General features: G+C 50.1%; 1 protein-coding gene across 12 annotated transcripts in view; it reads right to left on the reverse strand.

Annotated features, from left to right (window-relative positions):
- Positions 1–16,219, reverse strand: part of vwa3a (von Willebrand factor A domain containing 3A) — a 28,698-nt gene that overhangs the window by 6,844 nt on the left and 5,635 nt on the right. For 9 of the 12 annotated variants that reach the window (XM_088612891.1, XM_088612893.1, XM_088612894.1 and 6 more), the window contains 19 exons: positions 16,080–16,134; positions 14,982–15,083; positions 14,593–14,699; positions 12,943–13,068; positions 12,335–12,443; positions 11,729–11,794; positions 10,430–10,561; positions 9,977–10,115; positions 9,774–9,877; positions 8,695–8,775; positions 7,872–7,966; positions 7,181–7,300; positions 5,610–5,684; positions 5,088–5,229; positions 4,323–4,518; positions 3,679–3,749; positions 2,254–2,400; positions 704–794; positions 21–125 (listed from right to left, as the gene is read on the reverse strand). In XM_088612891.1, the coding sequence (XP_088469017.1) occupies positions 21–125; positions 704–794; positions 2,254–2,400; positions 3,679–3,749; positions 4,323–4,518; positions 5,088–5,229; positions 5,610–5,684; positions 7,181–7,300; positions 7,872–7,966; positions 8,695–8,775; positions 9,774–9,877; positions 9,977–10,115; positions 10,430–10,561; positions 11,729–11,794; positions 12,335–12,443; positions 12,943–13,068; positions 14,593–14,699; positions 14,982–15,083; positions 16,080–16,134 (2,063 nt within the window). The remainder of the gene's footprint in view (positions 1–20; positions 126–703; positions 795–2,253; positions 2,401–3,678; positions 3,750–4,322; positions 4,519–5,087; positions 5,230–5,609; positions 5,685–7,180; positions 7,301–7,871; positions 7,967–8,694; positions 8,776–9,773; positions 9,878–9,976; positions 10,116–10,429; positions 10,562–11,728; positions 11,795–12,334; positions 12,444–12,942; positions 13,069–14,592; positions 14,700–14,981; positions 15,084–16,079; positions 16,135–16,219) is intronic. The other 3 variants (XM_088612897.1, XM_088612895.1, XM_088612896.1) reach the window with 3 other exon arrangements.

Genomic DNA, 16,219 nt, shown 5'->3' on the forward strand with positions numbered 1-16,219 from the left:
GGGCCCTCAGAGATGCTTACCCACGCTGTTGCCATCTTCAGTGTAAAACACGGACTGAGAGACCTTGGACCTCTTTTTCTGCTTAGCCTCAGTGTCCACTAGTGTACGGCTCTTCCCTGGCTCTGCTGCAGCACAAAACAAGACGCACTCACAAGGACTGGACTCCATTGTCCTGGGCATTTGCATACACATGTTTTTTTAGGGGCTCAGTTTGCGATCAAAGGGCAGGCTGGTGGGGGCTTGTGTCTCAGCCGCAGTCTCGTACTGTCAGCACACCAGAACTCAAAAGGGTGCAGAGAACTGCCACATAACAGGAAAAAGAACAAAGCTTTTTCACAACTTACAAAAGCAAAGCAAGGACAGGGCAACACGGGAGAGAAAGGCAAACAAAAAAGATGAATTTACAATAACCTGGGATTTCAGAATGCAGCATGGCATGGTAGTCATGTTTTATTTAAGAGACTAAGCAGAGTAACCTTGACATCTTGTGCCACACAAACTCCTTCCTTGCTTTTAAGCGACGAATCCAGGAGAGCATGACAGGAGATTTCACTTGTAGAGAGACACTTGTAATCACAGAGTGGGAGAAGTAAACAGGAACTCCTTTTGCTGTGTTTTCCCCCTCGTTTCAGACTATTCTGTGTAGATTTGTCCATTGCGATGAAATTTCTCCTGCTCTTATTAAAACTGCACTCCTCCTCACCTGGCGGGACGCCTGCTTTCGCGCTGGTTGGACGCCAGGTGAGAGCTTTCTGGGAGAAAGCGCTGTCATCTGGAGATCCCTCCTTTGCCTGCTGCAGGGACAGAACACACAACAGGCTTGGATCACGTCCCACTAACCTCACTGAAGCCAAAGGACAGCATCTCTAAAGAACTACAACTGGGGTCTCCAGGAGCTCAGTGAAGGCATCTGTTACGAGTGCAGGTTGACCCCAAAAGTGCAGACACTACTGATCCCAAACGGGCTATTATATTGACTCATAAACGCCTTCAGTATGAAAACTGGTGGAGGGATCCATACTGGAATGGGAGCATGCTTGTGTATTTCTCATCCCTCCAAAGCTGGAAAAAGATCCTGTGAGCCTTGTCGATTAACAACAGTGCTTTTTAAAAAAAATATCACAAACAAATCAGGTAAATTAAAGAAATTAAAGGTCAGCTTAAGTAATAAGCAAGATGAATCCCTCTTCCCTTTGGCGCTGCTGACTAATCTCTGTAGTATATTTCTCCAACATTTGGACAGCACGCTCATCAATTTTCCTGCGAGAGTGTTTCATTAAATTAAAAAAAAGCCAGCCAAGCATGTCTCTCGCTCACAACATCTCTCTCCAGTCGCTGCTGCTGTGTAAGCCAAATCCTCCACTCTCGTCTCATCTGAAGTTTTGCGGGGTGACTTTTAAAGGACTGCAAAGCCGGGGCGTTTGCCGGGGGCCAGCGATGAGAGGACCCGCCCCGACAGTTCTTAAATCCCGAAAGTCACAGCGGCAGCCCTGCGCTGGTACATATTTCATCACTGATTAAAACACCGAGAGCTGAAATCTTTTAAGCCACTCTTGCATAAACTCTTAAATAACCTTGGCAGACAGTCCTTTGAGGATTTCTCTGTTGCTGTTACAACCTTTAAACTCCAATTATACTCCCCCTTCAAAGGGGGTTCCCATAAATAAAGTACCCAAATTTACCGTGCTAACTCGCATTCCACCACCCCCTTCCTGACCCCCACATACAGCCTGTTTTTTCTAGACCCATCGAAACATACTTCCGACGACCTCCTCCTTCCCCGAGAATCAGACGCTTGAGTTTTCTTCCCCACGTCCCCTAGATATGATACAAGGAAACCGTTGCAGGACAAAATTTGCCCTTGCTTTTTTTTCCCTCCTCTCACATTTATAGCCTATTTATAGTGTTTATATCCCACACATACGCAATCACACTAATTGCTAACTGGCCATGACTTTCGTGGCTGCCCAAACCTAATTAGCAGAATGCACTGGGTTAATGACCCTGGAGGCTAGATGCCCAGATGAGTGAATTTGTCCCACCCGTCACTGGGCCACCCTCTTCAACAGGCATCAGTTCTGATCCCCAGCTGGGATCTCCCAAACGAGACGCGGATCCAGAGCTCTGCTGTGACGCGGCAGCCCAGCGACGGCCACCTCCACCCCGCGGCCCCGGTGCTCGAGTCTGAACCAGGCCATCAGCTAAAAGCCCTCGGCGATCACGAACACGAGAGGTCCCCGCGAGCAGCCTGACCGTCCTGCTGAGCGAGAGTGTTGCAGGTGTGGGTGGCGCCGGGTGCCGAGGGCCGCCTCTCCCTCTCTGCTGGGGCTGGCCCTCGGGCGCGCCGGCGAGCTGCTTCCTGCCAGCCCTCTGCGTCAGGGACTCCACCAGCAGGGCACACTGCGAGAGAGAGAGAGAGAGGCACGCTCGTCAGCTGGGCCTCGGCAGCTGCAGCGCCAGCCCCGCGGGGCAGCCTGGATGCTTCCCGGCGTGAGGCCCGCTCTTGCGCCAGGCTCCCCGCAGAGCCCCGACAACGTCGCCAGCCGCGCACGCGGGACGCGGCCCAACGAGGCCCGACGAGGTCTGCCCCGCAGAGTGCAATTCACGCAAGTCATTTCACGCACAAAAGGCCAAAGCAAATGGCCTAGCACACAACCACTCCTTTTTACACACCGAAAAGCGACTGGGAAAGGCTGAAAGATTTGCAACCTAAATCTGAAATCAAAAGCAAGGCCGCAGAGCAGCACGTCGCTCAGACAAAGGAGGGGGCGAGCTGATGGCCAAATATGAGGAAGCTTTTCTGGATGGGCCCCCTTTCTAAAGTGCTTGATAAAATCACGGATTCGGGAAGATACCAACAAGAGGTGGAGAGGTAACCCCTTGTCTCCAGAGCGACAAATTCACCTCTGCTCCTCTCCGGCGGAAGAGCACCTCTGTGCCGCAGGTGAGCGGAGGAGAAGGCCTGCTGAGAGACTCCTCAGGCCCTCGGGCCCACAGGCAGCAGAGAAAACCAGGCTGGGTCTCTCGCTCAACTTCCAGACCACCAGCAGGTTTTGTCAGCTTTCAGCTCTTCTCTTACCCACCTTGATTTGTCTTTTATACCATGTCTGTTTTTCGATTAACAATGTTAATTCGTTTTTTTGTGTCACATGAGCTCTGAAACCATTTGCATTGTCAGTGGTTCCTTCTGCAGTATTCAGCTCTGCGGGTGTAAGAAGCTGCAAGTGGCTCCTTGCCACCCACTTAATAAAACAAAGTTATTTTAGCTGAAAACACATATTGTCTGATCCAGGAAAGAAAACACAGGAATCGCAGATAAACACCTGGGAGGATTAAGAGACCATTTTTGTTAAGAAGGATGCTGACTAATTGTACTTGTCAGCCATCGAGAGATGCACCTGTCACAGCAATGCAATACCAAGCCCTCTCTTTTCAGCATGGAGTTAAATCAGGTACATTTAAGCCAACTTAATCAATGAGTCCTGACAGTTCTAGAGTCAACGGCGGGAATCGAGCTGAAAGGAGGCAGCCCCAAACACAAGGCCCTCTCCGTCCTGCAGTTATTTACAGTATTGACGGCCTTTCCAGAACTGGCACCAGAAAAAGAACCACAACTCAGACCCCCAGAGCCCCTGAAGCGTCTCTGCGTGACCCACAGGACAGTCGTGGACCACGCACCTTCTGCGAGTAATTGACAGCTCTCTCCGTCTCGGCCAGCAGGGCGGCGATGTCGTCGCTCTCCACAATGCCTGCAAGCGGAAGGGGACATGGGGAATGTGCTGGGACTGAGGCAGCGCGGGATCCGCCAGCCCAGAAAAGCAGGGAAAGCAGTTAGAGGCCCCGATCCAGGGGGGACACAGGGGTGGTGCAGAGACTTCGGGACTCTGACAGGCGCTCCAGCATGAAGTTCTATCAGATGAAGGGCCATATATTTGGCTGGGAGGAATAAACGGACATGGCACTCAATTTGTGAAATACAATCAGGAAGTCGGCCTACAGGGGTTTCAGTAAAGGACGTGATTTTGATTTGAAACGAATCTCCAGCTCGGTGGGGTCAAGTTATCTGAATTTTGGAATACAGGTGAAAATTTTAGGGACGCCATGCCATTGTTCAACAAAAACACGCAGGCCAAGACAAAAGAGCCAGGAATGAGCCTCTGTTGTTTCACTTGGCACGAGGTTCAGGGGAATGTGGAGGCCCTTGTGTGGAAGTGGGGGGCCGAGTGTCCTGATCGAGGGGCCCGTGAGCGAGAAACGCCCCGCTAGTGCGGAGAGGAAAGCCAAGCCGAGGGGCAGGAACTCCGAGGGGTCCTGGCGCTCACCCGTTTCCCTGAACCAGTGGAAGCGCCCCTGCCCGCTGTGCGCCAGGTCTCGCAGCGTGTCCGCCGTCTCGGGGGGCGTGGCGAAGCGGGGGGGCACGCACGCCGGCAGCGGGGACCCCCCGCCGCTGAACAGACAGACGTGGAGCCGCAGGGCACCGCCGGCACAGCACTCAGACACGTAGCCACACACCGCTGCCTGCGGCACAGAGAGAGCGAGCGTCAGCTCCTCTGGGACACACGGCCTGCGCTCTGCTGCCTGGGACTCCCACAGCCCCTCGCACCTCCACAGAACACAGCGAGCTCACAGGCGGAGGCGTCCCCCTGTGAAGGCGACGCGTCCCTCGGGGGACGTGGTTCCGAATCCAGGGCTGCCTTCCCGTTTCAACGCTTCTCCCTTCCTGGATGAAGCAAGAAGTTAAAGCCACGCAAAGCTAAAACTGGAAAAGTCAACACAAGGGAAGCTTAGCCGTGCAGAATGGCAGTGGAGAGGCATTATGATTTCCAACAGGCGGCAATTCTTCCCTCAGAGGCCGACAGACATCTGGAACGATCTGTACAACCACACTGCTGGATACCAGACTCTCTAGTATTCTTTAAAAGGGGGCAGGACAAGAATTCGGCATCCATTAGCCAGTAGCAATCAAACCAGCGAGAGAGGGCACACTGTTCTCCTCTCGGTTGTGAGCCCTATTATATTAGACTAAGGGAAGTCTTCCCTTGTCCTTTCACCCACACCTCCTCCAGGATCTTCCTCACCACACTCACCCTCTCCTGGTCAGGCACTCCGCTGATGAACAGGTAGATTCCCTGGGGCTCGTCTAGCGACCCCTGCAGGTCCGCTTCGACGGCGCGTCTCAGGGCGCCCAGCACATTGCGGCTTCCTGTGCACTTCAAGCCCAGCACCCACCTGCGAGAAACAACCACTAAAGCGATCGGGACACAGGAAAGAAACGGATCAGAACTCGCAGAGGTGACACACCTGCTACTGCGAGAGCCAACCGGCCTGTCGGTACCACGTTGAAGAAGTTTAAAAAGTCAACTCAGACCAACAGAACACATGTATGAACTCTTCATCTTGATTGAGAGTTTCAGACCTCTCATCAGCTGGATAGACAGGGCTCGGGGCGTCTCTGAGAAGACTCACTTCTTCAACCAGTGCTCACAACACTGTGTTTAGCTCAAAAGCTCGGGAAAATATATACAATTAAGAGGTGGGCCCTGTTCTTCAGCTGCACTGTGATCTGTGCTCTTGAGAGTCAATAACACGCACAGACATTTAACTCTTACTTCCAAGCGTCCTGGAGATTCTCCAGGGTTGGTGCGGCCATCTCATTATTCCAAGGTTGCACCTCTGTGCCAAACCTGTCAGAGAAACGAATGGTTTAAATAATAAGAAAGGCATGTGATGTGTAACAGGAAAGCCACAACATTGATTCACGCATGCACGCATATATCCCGTGCTTGCACTGAATTCCCCTTGTTAAAAGGCATGGATCCTTTTGCACATATATCTGCTTCTCCTTGAAAGAACTACAAAAGATAACCTCTCACAGATCCCTCCCTGGATTAAAGAATACTTCGAGGTGGACAGATGACAAATTTGCACTCTGGCACTGTGCCCTCTCAGGTACTGCATATATATATATAGATGCGTGTATGTATTAAAATAATAAATTATGGTGAGGTTTGCACATCCTTGCGACTCCCATAATTAAGTCTTACCGTTTCATCCGCACTCAGGACAAGATGGCTTTATTAATGTGCACGGTCCCTGTACTGGACGGGATCCATACATTTCCCTCGCCCCGTTTTCGCGCTTCTGACTCGTTTGAGCAGCAAGTGCAGAGAGTACCAGGACTGCGACATTACAGCTGTGTAACTGGGATAAATGCCCAGATCAGCAGTGCTATGAATAGATTCTCAGCAACTGAGTCAGGAAGAAACAGCCTTCTTAAAAATAAAACACACACACGGCAGGCACATTCTTTCCCTACGGTGGGCTCCATCTGAAAAGAGTCTTTTTTTCCTGTGTCTACTGTACATCACTGTCTGGGGTCCCTGGGTTTCAGACGTGGGGCTCGACAGAAGGAGATTGGAAACGATCAGTCGGGATTTCGGTGTTTTGGTCCGGACATGCTGCCTGTGTCACTGTGTTTGCTCTCTCTCTCTCTGCCCTGTGAGTTTCATGGGGTTCCGCTGCGTGTCTCCAGGCCAGCCTATGGCTCCCCCACACTACAGCGCTGTGGAGCTTGGGAGAGGTACCATGGCCAGGACTGTGGGATGCGGAAAAATATAAGGCAATCCTTTTACAGCCCCCTGTAAATGGAATTCAGTTTTACAATGCCACCATTCACAAAGCCCTGACACACTGGCCATTATCAGGATTTGCTGTATGTAGAGAATGAGCTTTGTTCTTAAGCCAGCAACATCTGCCCTTTCTATTCACTACAGTGAATCAGTGAGCAGTGAGCAGTTCCTAGGGCACAGCCCTGTCCCTGTCTGGGATGGGCCTGGGACACACAAATGCTAGCACCGCAATGGGAAAAAGAAGGCAAGGCAAGTACGTTACTTTCAGTATTAACCAATATTCACAGACTGCATCTGTACACAACTGCGCTGAAGAGTGATAAACATTGCTTGTTAAAGTGCATTTATCTGACAGCTGCTCCAAGCTGTCGCACTCTTCACTCATCCTAGTAAGTCTGCAGAACTCTAGTGAAGTAGCAATTCTAAAATCCAGCAGACTGGTGTTCATGTCTGCCACTGGTTTTCTAGGTGAAGGGACAAAGCCAGGCCTTTTGGGATGGGATGACATATAAAAAGACTTTGAACTTTACGCAAACAGAGGAGGCCCGTACGTGATGATGTTGAAGCTCTCCTTGTCGGCCATCTGTTGCTCCAGCAGCAGGCGCAGGGAATGCTGGATGTGGACGAGGTACAGCGAGTTCATCAGGGAGACATCCACCAGGACAGTCACTCTGGGGAGAGAGGTGAGCCTTCAGGACTAATGAGTCAGTATCCAGAGACTAATTAGTGCCTTGTGTGGGCGGGGGTGTTTCACTGAAAAGAAAAACAACAAGGTCTGCACCGAGGAAAATTAACTCAGGAAACATTTCCTGACACAGGATCATCCTCCTGGGAAACAAAGCAAGAGATTCCTCCAGAAGCTTTCAGCCTCGAGAGATATGGGGAGGGAGCTGAACATCACAAACAAATAAGCATTAAAACAGCTTTTTTTGTGTGGATGGTGAGTGTACCAAGGTCAGTGCGATTGCATCTATTCAAAGCAGCGAGGAAAATTCAATGCACCAGTTCTCCTTTGTCTTCTATTGCTTCCACACAGCAAAAAGAAAAACGTGACACTAAGATCAAGTTAATCAGGGCTCTTGTGTGGCTCAGCTAGCGCGCCCTGCTGCAGGGCACCGAGGGGCCTAGCAGCGGGAAACCTGGCGGGTGTGCTTCAAAAGGAAGAAAAGACAACCCAGCGACTCCCAGTCACACGCTTCCTCGCTGCCGATCGCCGCAGCATTTGCAAACCAGATCTCTTGCCTCTGCTCACACACGTTGCCCCAGATCTGCCTGCTTCCTGTGGTCAGCCACTCCACCCTGCGTTCCAGCATCAGCACCGCACTGGCAAGCTGCCTCTGCACAGAGGGAATCGGGGGGAAAAAGGAAAGAGAAGAGGGAGAGAGAGAAAGCAAGAGCAATCTTCAGGGTCACGGCCAAAAGACCACTAGCTCCTTACAGGTAATGGGGACTCCCCTCCACCACCACCAGTGTGCAGCATCCACCTCTTTATCCAACACAGGGTCACGGGGGAGCTGGAGCCTATCCCAGCAGTCAACAGACCCAAGGCAGGGTACAGCCTGGATGGGATGCCAGTCCATCGCAGGGCACACACAGACAAAACCCACACACACACCTGGACCAGTTTCCCCAGAAGCCGATTAACCCACCATCATCCCTTTGGACTGTGGGAGGAAACAGGAGCATCCAGAGGAAAACCCATGAGAACCCAGGGAGAACATGCAAACTCCCCACAGACGGCACCCCAGGAACTGAACCCAGGGCCCCGGCGCTGCGAGGAAGCAATGCTCACCGCTGCACTACCATGCCGTCTGTGTAACATATTACTCAGTGAACCTTTATATTAACAATGAAAACAGTGCAAGGGCATTTAAAACGGAAAACAGGAGGCACTTCCTTATGCGTAGGGGTTTGGGAGTGTGGCTACCTAGCTGCTGATGTAGCTGATACCCTGGTTTCTATCAAGACACAGCCAGATAAGATCCTTGGATCAGTTACTAACTTCCCAAGGGGCTAATCGTGACGAATGGCCTCCTCTGCTCTGTCACCTCTCTCGCCTTCCTACCTGGTAGTTGTACAACAAAGGCGGGTCCACGTGCACGTTTTTCACCGTCCCATCATGCCACTCAAACTGCACCATGGCTTTCTAGAGAGAACCGCCAGCGTTAGTCGCTAAGCAGACAAAATATCCCTAAAACATTTAAGTTGTGTGATAAAGTAATCAGGCTCTGGGCTACTAGACAGGATGTTTCTGGATTACAGGCTGAAAAAAATGGAATCATTTTGAGGGAGACTTGTGAACATTTTATCACTTTTGGAAAACAGGCTTGATGTCGTGTTTTATGGAAAGGTGATATTTAAATGTGAGAAACGAGTTGAAACCTCACGACCCTCACTGACAGGGTACTGAGCAGTAATAACAGGATGAGTCATATGCGTGGCACTGAGATGCTGGAGGCCTGTGTGTCTGAATTAGACAGGATGCTTTAGCACAACACAAAGAGGGTAATTATGTCAGGAATGCATTAAAACTCCCTCCTACTAATGTATCAGGAAACATGCTGAGTACTTCAGGACACTACCGCATGCTCACTGAACAGCCTCAAGACGGCCCTTCCAGACAGAGGAGCAAGATATCCTGGCAGAGACAAATTTCAGCTGCCACAACAACAGAAGACTAAACCTGATTTATAAACAAAAATCACACTGTGTACAGCAAAAAAGAATTAAACCCACTGGAAAAACGCTGAAAGTGTTTTAATCAAAAGAGTGAATGGAGAACAAATATTTGCTTGCAGCAACAATAAAGCACAAACTGTTTTTATATTAACAGGATACTACAATGCTGTTTGAGAAGCAGCCTGTGTTTTCCAGTTTTGGATTAGTTTAATATCAGTCGTTGTTCGTTCTTGAAAAATACACATGCAGAAAAAAGCAGAGGTGTTTGGTCAGGGACAGAACAAATGTGCTGCATTTTTCTCATCGCAGGAGAATGGTAATTTGGCAAAATGACAGACAAGCAGACAGATTCTTCTCTGGGGAGATACTTTATTAACATCCTGTTCAGATACTACAACAGCAAAATACAATACACATAAAAACATGCAGATTTTATATAAAATATTTCTGTTTTGGGTTTCTCACCTCGTGCAGTGTGGAGGTGACAGTCTTCCTCAGAACGGGCACAAACTCCTCCAGAAGCGAATAAGCATTCGGCGCAAGAACCTGGTACAGGCTGAGTTTCTTTGCTGTCAGTTTGTATTAGTAGGGGGGAAAAAACAAAGTTTGCAAAGACACAACTTGAAATTTGATTTATTTCATAATTTGAGTGTGCAGATATTGCCTACCTTTCAGCCCATTGCTCTTCAGCCAATCAGCAGAGGTCTTAGGCAGGAAGTTCTGCCTCTCGATGCTGAGCGGCCCACAGTGATTGGGCGGTTTGGGGAGGAAGTGAGAAGGAGGCAACTCTGCTACCTCTAAAGAAATCTACCAGAAAAATAAATCAGCGCATTGCATCCCAGAAAGAAATAAATTAGGAAAATGTTTCATTTTCTGGATTCAGACTTTAGTAGAAAAAGAATAACAATATCCCTGTTATTTACAGTATAATTCGATTTAAAAACCTTTAATGATGAAAATGGAAGGAGTTAAACTGGGACTGCATTCCTTGTTGAAAATAACACAAGTATCAATCATTTTTCAAATGTAGAATAAAACAAATTACAAAGAAAGTCGTGGGCCTCAAAAATACGTGACCGAACCAATGAACGAGTTCTTCCGATAATGGTGACGTCTCTTACCTTCTGCATAACGGAGACGAACGTGTCTCCCAGTAGGCCTTGACGCATTTCCTTTATCTTGCTCAGCAGATCCATGGCTTTCTGGGTCTCTCTCTGCAGGAGGGCGACGTCAGAGCTGCTGTAGATCGCACCCTGACTCATGTGGAGAAAGGGACATGGAAGCCATGAGCGCTGTTCCACAGAACGACAACTAAACTGCTCTGAACTAAACTGCACTCTGAAGTGCTCCTGCTGCCGTGGCTGGATCGGATCGGGCAAGACCGGTGCCGCCCCGCGGGCAGAGCCATGCACAGTCCGTGTCGAGGGGTCCAGGCAGCCCTGCACGCTCTCCCCTGCCTGCCGCCAGTCCCTGGACACTTCACACTCCGATACCCCCGCGCTTTTTAAACAAATAACCTTTCAATTTACAATTCATTCCAAAGGGCGGAGAAATATTAGCTCCAGGGTGCTTGAGCAGAAAGCTCTTTGATGCTGTCAAGGGCCTGCCAGAGTAGCATACGCCTTCACAGACCTCGAGTCACTTTACCGTACATCAGCTTCATGAGAAAAAAGCATCTTAAGTACGGACTTCACTCCCAGAAATCTAATGGCAGATAAACAACCGTTCTTACGAGCTGTCATTCTGTGTTTCCTGGATTCTGTGATGGATTATTGGAATACCAAGCCTCTCTTCCATGATCTTGCAAGACATTCAGGTCAACAGGAAAGGCTAGGCCCTGCACGAGGGGTGCTACTCCACCTGCCTCCGACATCAGTGCTTTTAAGCGCTTTGAACAGCCACCTTTAAAGGAGCTATATAAAATAAAGTTTTATTATAATCATCATCAGCAGCAGCAGCTGTCCTGCCCTTTTCCCCGTTTCCATACACGCCACATCTCAGAGATCTCAGATTCCCACGGATCCTCTGGGAACCAGCGGAAATCCCTGGGGCAGGTGAGGGGCTCAGATGTTTCTTCCGGGCACGTCTCTTGCTCAGATAAGAAGGGGTTTCGGGATTTTAGTGCTAATTCCCCTTTGCCAGCCCAGCTCCTGGAAAGGCAGTGTTAGCAGAAGGGCCTGGTGACAAAACACAGGCGACGCAGCCATCAGAAAAGAGGTGGAATACCCCTTCAAAAAAACATCTCCTTCACGTTTCGGGATAGGAGACGACTAGCGTACTTGGGGACAAATCCTCCCGAGATTTCCGACAGGCTCTTGGTGTGTCGTGCAGGGTTGTGTCTTGTAATCTCCCTGCTTTGAGCCTGTGTGTGCCAGACCTTGTGGATAATGAGTCCCCTGTTGTAGGGTGGAAGTCGTTACCTGCCTGTCAGACGAGTAGCAGTGAAAACGCCCCCCAGAGGCTTCGGCAAGGTTCTTCAATGCCATCTGAAACAGGGAGGAAGCACACAGGCACGTCTCGTATGTAATAAGCCAACACCGTGCAGGGCAAATATTTCCAGCCAGCAATCACAGACCTCTGTCCTGTGTGCACATATCTACACATCGTACCTGGTGACTTTTTTAAATTAAAATCTGCATTTGATTGCTCATGTCGGAAGCTGTCTCTGACCAGGGGTCTCCCCCCAGCAGAAAGCACAGTGGTGAACCTGACACTGGTGGCTGGGAGCAATAGGATCTGCATGGGCCTCCTCAGATTGCCAAGCAACAGTGACTTCTGGGACCGGCCTGGTGCCTGCACGTGTGCAGCGATATCAGTGAGAGATCAGATGTTGCTCTGATCGGTAATATAGATGAGATGAATATGGATGAGTGGGAGGGTAGGCAAGTTGCATGTGCTCTCTGAGCAAAGCAAGAAACAAAGCTGGGACTCCCCGAGACAGAGATGTAAAATAGAAGAAACAGTGAATCCAATTTTAAACAGTTTCAGAACCGCCTGTTCTATCAGGAGCCATGTGATCTACTCACGTGGGTCATGGGGTGGCCGTTGTCGTATGCGACTGCATGGACGGGCAAGGTCCTTCCCAGCAGGCACTGCTCGACGTAAGCAAGCAGGACATCAGCCGGCTGGTCGGGGCTGGAACGGGCAAACGGACACAGCACGCGTTCAGCTCGCGCAGGCCCGAGTGCGACGGAGCCGGGGCGTGAGACCAGAAGCATTAGGAAAGCGCGGCCTGACCCTGGACTGCAACGCAATCTGAAGGTTATCTGTGGGAAACAGGCGTCCACACCTGCCGGTTTTCCATCCCTGGGGATGTCAGAATGTTTTACGGGGCACAAGGAGGTGCCCTTACTGGAGTGCACACAGATGGTAATATAGTGCATGATGTCAAAGGAGAATCTGTCGCAGGCAGGGAACACGTACTACAACCTGCCTCACAGCGAGCGAATTCCTCGTGCCTCGCACAGGGCCACAGTCACGCTGTACTGGATGCTGAGGAAAGGGGAAGTGGCCCACTGTGAGGAGATCGATGAGCTGAGTGACCTTCCCGTCACTCGGTGATCAGTGGCGGGGCCGTAACAGGCCCCTCGACCAGCGCTCAGAGCTCAGAGCTCAGCGCAGGGACGGTCATTACCAGGAGCCGAGGACGACGAGCAGTGAGCTGAGGTCTCTGCGGCCCAGGGCCTTCTTCACCGCGCCCAGAAGATTGCAGCCCCCGCTGCCCCCCAGCTGCTGCACCCACTGCCGGGCCTGGTGGAGCCTGCGACACACGGGGATGAGAACAGTGAAACCACCCGCCGACACAGAGCACTGGTGAAACACGTGCACACACACACACTTGGTGCCTTGATTTCTGATGCACGGATAGTGCATTTGTTTGTTATCATTCAAGAATCGTTTCAAATAATTTTGGTTATCTGGAAGTGGACACCCCCCCCCTCCATACTTACATAACTGTGGAAAAGACAATGAGAGGAACTGAACATTGTTCCAACTGGACAGCATCTCCAACAGTTCTGTTTTACAGTCGTGATTTTTAATAGCAAGGGCATCAAGACACACCAACACTGTCTAAAATACTATATTTGGAGCTGTGCATTTTCAGTAAAAGATTCTTAGTGTGGTATCCTGGTGAAACAAAGAATACTGATATAGTTTGGTACTTTAAACAACAACAATAATACATGCATTTGTGCACCGCTTTTCATCTCCAGTGATCTCAAAGCACTTCACAGTACGATGGTCATTCTGCACCAGCAGTCCCCCCTGGGAGACAACAGCAGCCAATTCAGCCCCGCTGCACAGCAGATCAGCCGGAGAAGTGAGAACTTCACCTTAGTGAATTAAGGGGAAGAATGAGACAGAAGGTGGACAGTCTGTACTGGTCAGACTGTGGGTTAAGTGTAGGGAACCCCTGAGAGTTTAGCTGGACTAAGATGCAAAAAATTGCCTCTGGCTGATTCATGCCTATGGGACTTTTTCTTCTTGGAGTACAGCAGCACCTGCTGAACTTTGCTCCTGTCTTACAAGTTTTGTCTTTTGGCTCTGGAAAAGAACACAGAACACAGAAGCAGAGACCCACACACACCCACACAAACACCGAGGGCTGATCTGCTCAACAGCGCACGCATGATACAAAATAAATTTGCCAACCCCAGTCAGAGTCAGAGGACAGGGAGATGAACGAATGCAAGAAGAGGGGATTTGCGATGTTCTGAAACCATTTATTCATCTCCGGCCTGAGCAGTTTAAAACTTTTTTTTTCCGGGCTAGAGTACAAATCAAATCAACAACTCTTCTGCAAAAGGAAATCAAGCCAACAAGTATCTCTTTCATCACAGACTCACCTTCAATTGGACTGTTAAAATCACCCGATAGTTTTATTTGATTTTTAGCTAATTTGTATTTGATTGTTTTATTTATTGTTTTCTGTTTCATTATGTTTTTTGCAGACCTTACATCCATTGTTAATGTGAATTTATTTTTATGTAATGCAATGTGAGCTGCTTTAGCACTGAAAGGCACTATACAAATAAAGATGATAACGGTGATTATTATTACTATTATTAGTAAATAACAGTGAATCACTACCATAAAGCAGAGATATAGACACCACAGATTACAGCCCAGTGTTTGTAAGAATGTAAGAATGAACTACAGTCCATAGAGAGCCTGGGACTGCACACAGCCACACTGAGAGAGCTCTCCTTGTATAGAAGATCTGGGAATTGTTCTTCCCATCTCCCCAGAGCCCCAGGATGACCAAAAAGGCGAGCCCACCCACCTGCGCAGGTTGACGTCTCTCGGGCTGTCCCACAGCAGGCTCTCCTGGGTGCCGAAGGAGAGCAAATACAGCTGTTTCTTGTAGCACAGCTGCTCATCCAGGAGACACTGGGAAGAAGCCCGAGAGAATCACCACCAGACCGAATAACATTTCTGTAATTGTATGTCTAATTTTTAAGGAAGAAATGTGCAATGTTTGTTAGCCATTGAAGAGTGTAACACTGCGGGAAGCTAACAACATATTTCCCTACACATATGCACTTCCCTTATATTTCCCATATTCGAACCGGCAGCCCTCCAGCCACAGGCGCAGGCTCACCGCTCCGCCCAACAGCAGGGCTGTCCAGCAATGCCACCCCTGCGGCTGGCAGGGAGACCTGCCCCACTTACCAAGAGGTGCTTCTGAAACTCCTGCAGGCGTCCCGACTCGCAGTTGGCATCAGACGCGTCGATGAGCACACCCACCCGGGATCCCTTCACCAGCCCGAACACCTGCCGAATCAAGAGCACACGGTGACGCCCGCGGAGGGGGGAACCCGAAAATCACCCACAAACCGGAAACCGGAAGCGTGCAAATATGAGCCCACAGATGCAGACCCTGGTTGGGGGGGGGGGGCGTTCACAAATGAAGGAGAAACTGGGAAAAAGCTAATGCCATTCTGGGGAGGCGAGTGGAAAATCAAGAGGAAAGAGGCTGGCAACCACCCGGAGTGCTTGGACAGCGACTGTTCCTCCTGGGTTGTCTCAGCGTGTCGTGTGGCGACCAGGCTGGGAGCCTGCAGGGGTTGCAGGGCTCCACTGGCATCCCCAGGCTGGCTTTCGCCCAGCCCGCCACTTGAGTCAAACCGATACGCCGCGGCGCTCCCTTTTAAACCAGACATCCCGGCTGCATAAGAGCCTCAAGTGCCTCAAGCCCTGCATTTCCAATGTGAAGATACAGCCCGTCATGAAAACAGACTATGGAAAGAAAATGCCAGATAACCGGTGTGAGGGTGGTAATTAAGAGCTGAGCCCACCAGAGGGAGGGAGACGCAGAGTGCTCCTGCCGTCACAACGGCCGCTGACAGCACCCTGCCCCTCCTGTGTGCGCCGAGCGATACGCGCACAGCACTCTGCCGCAGCTGTCGCCCTGCAGGAGGAGGTTAACAGCTTATCTCTTTTAACTGCGCCTGTCAGCACTCCTATTTTACCAGCCACACGCTATCGGCAGATAATGTGAAAATGGATCACGGAGAAAGCAAAACAGCATGCAATTCGCACCTTCGGTTTCAGAACTAAGTTGTGAGGCTCATCCCCTGTTGCACTGTGTTATTAAATCCCCAACGTGGTGCTTGTGCTCTGAAGGGTTTAAAAGCTCCTGCAGGGAGCCAGGAAAGCACTCTTGCTCCTGCTCTCACTCCGGTCTGGGGTCCAATGTCACGCAGCACTTACAGAGCTAAACTGCCGCTGCAGACAAAGCCCTGGGCTTCGTGCAAAGGTTTAAATTACCTTTCGACTGCCTTCCATGAGCCAGCTCATCCTGCGGTGGTACAGCTCAATCATTCTGGAAGAAACAGGGGCAGGACAGGGAAAACTTTCACATTTCTTGACAGGGAAAAGAAAGGAAAGAAAACAACACAACTGTATGT

The sequence above is a fragment of the Lepisosteus platostomus genome, chromosome 19 (genome assembly GCF_059453375.1).
Source record: "Lepisosteus platostomus isolate fLepPlt1 chromosome 19, fLepPlt1.hap1, whole genome shotgun sequence".
NCBI classification, from domain to species: domain Eukaryota; kingdom Metazoa; phylum Chordata; class Actinopteri; order Semionotiformes; family Lepisosteidae; genus Lepisosteus; species Lepisosteus platostomus.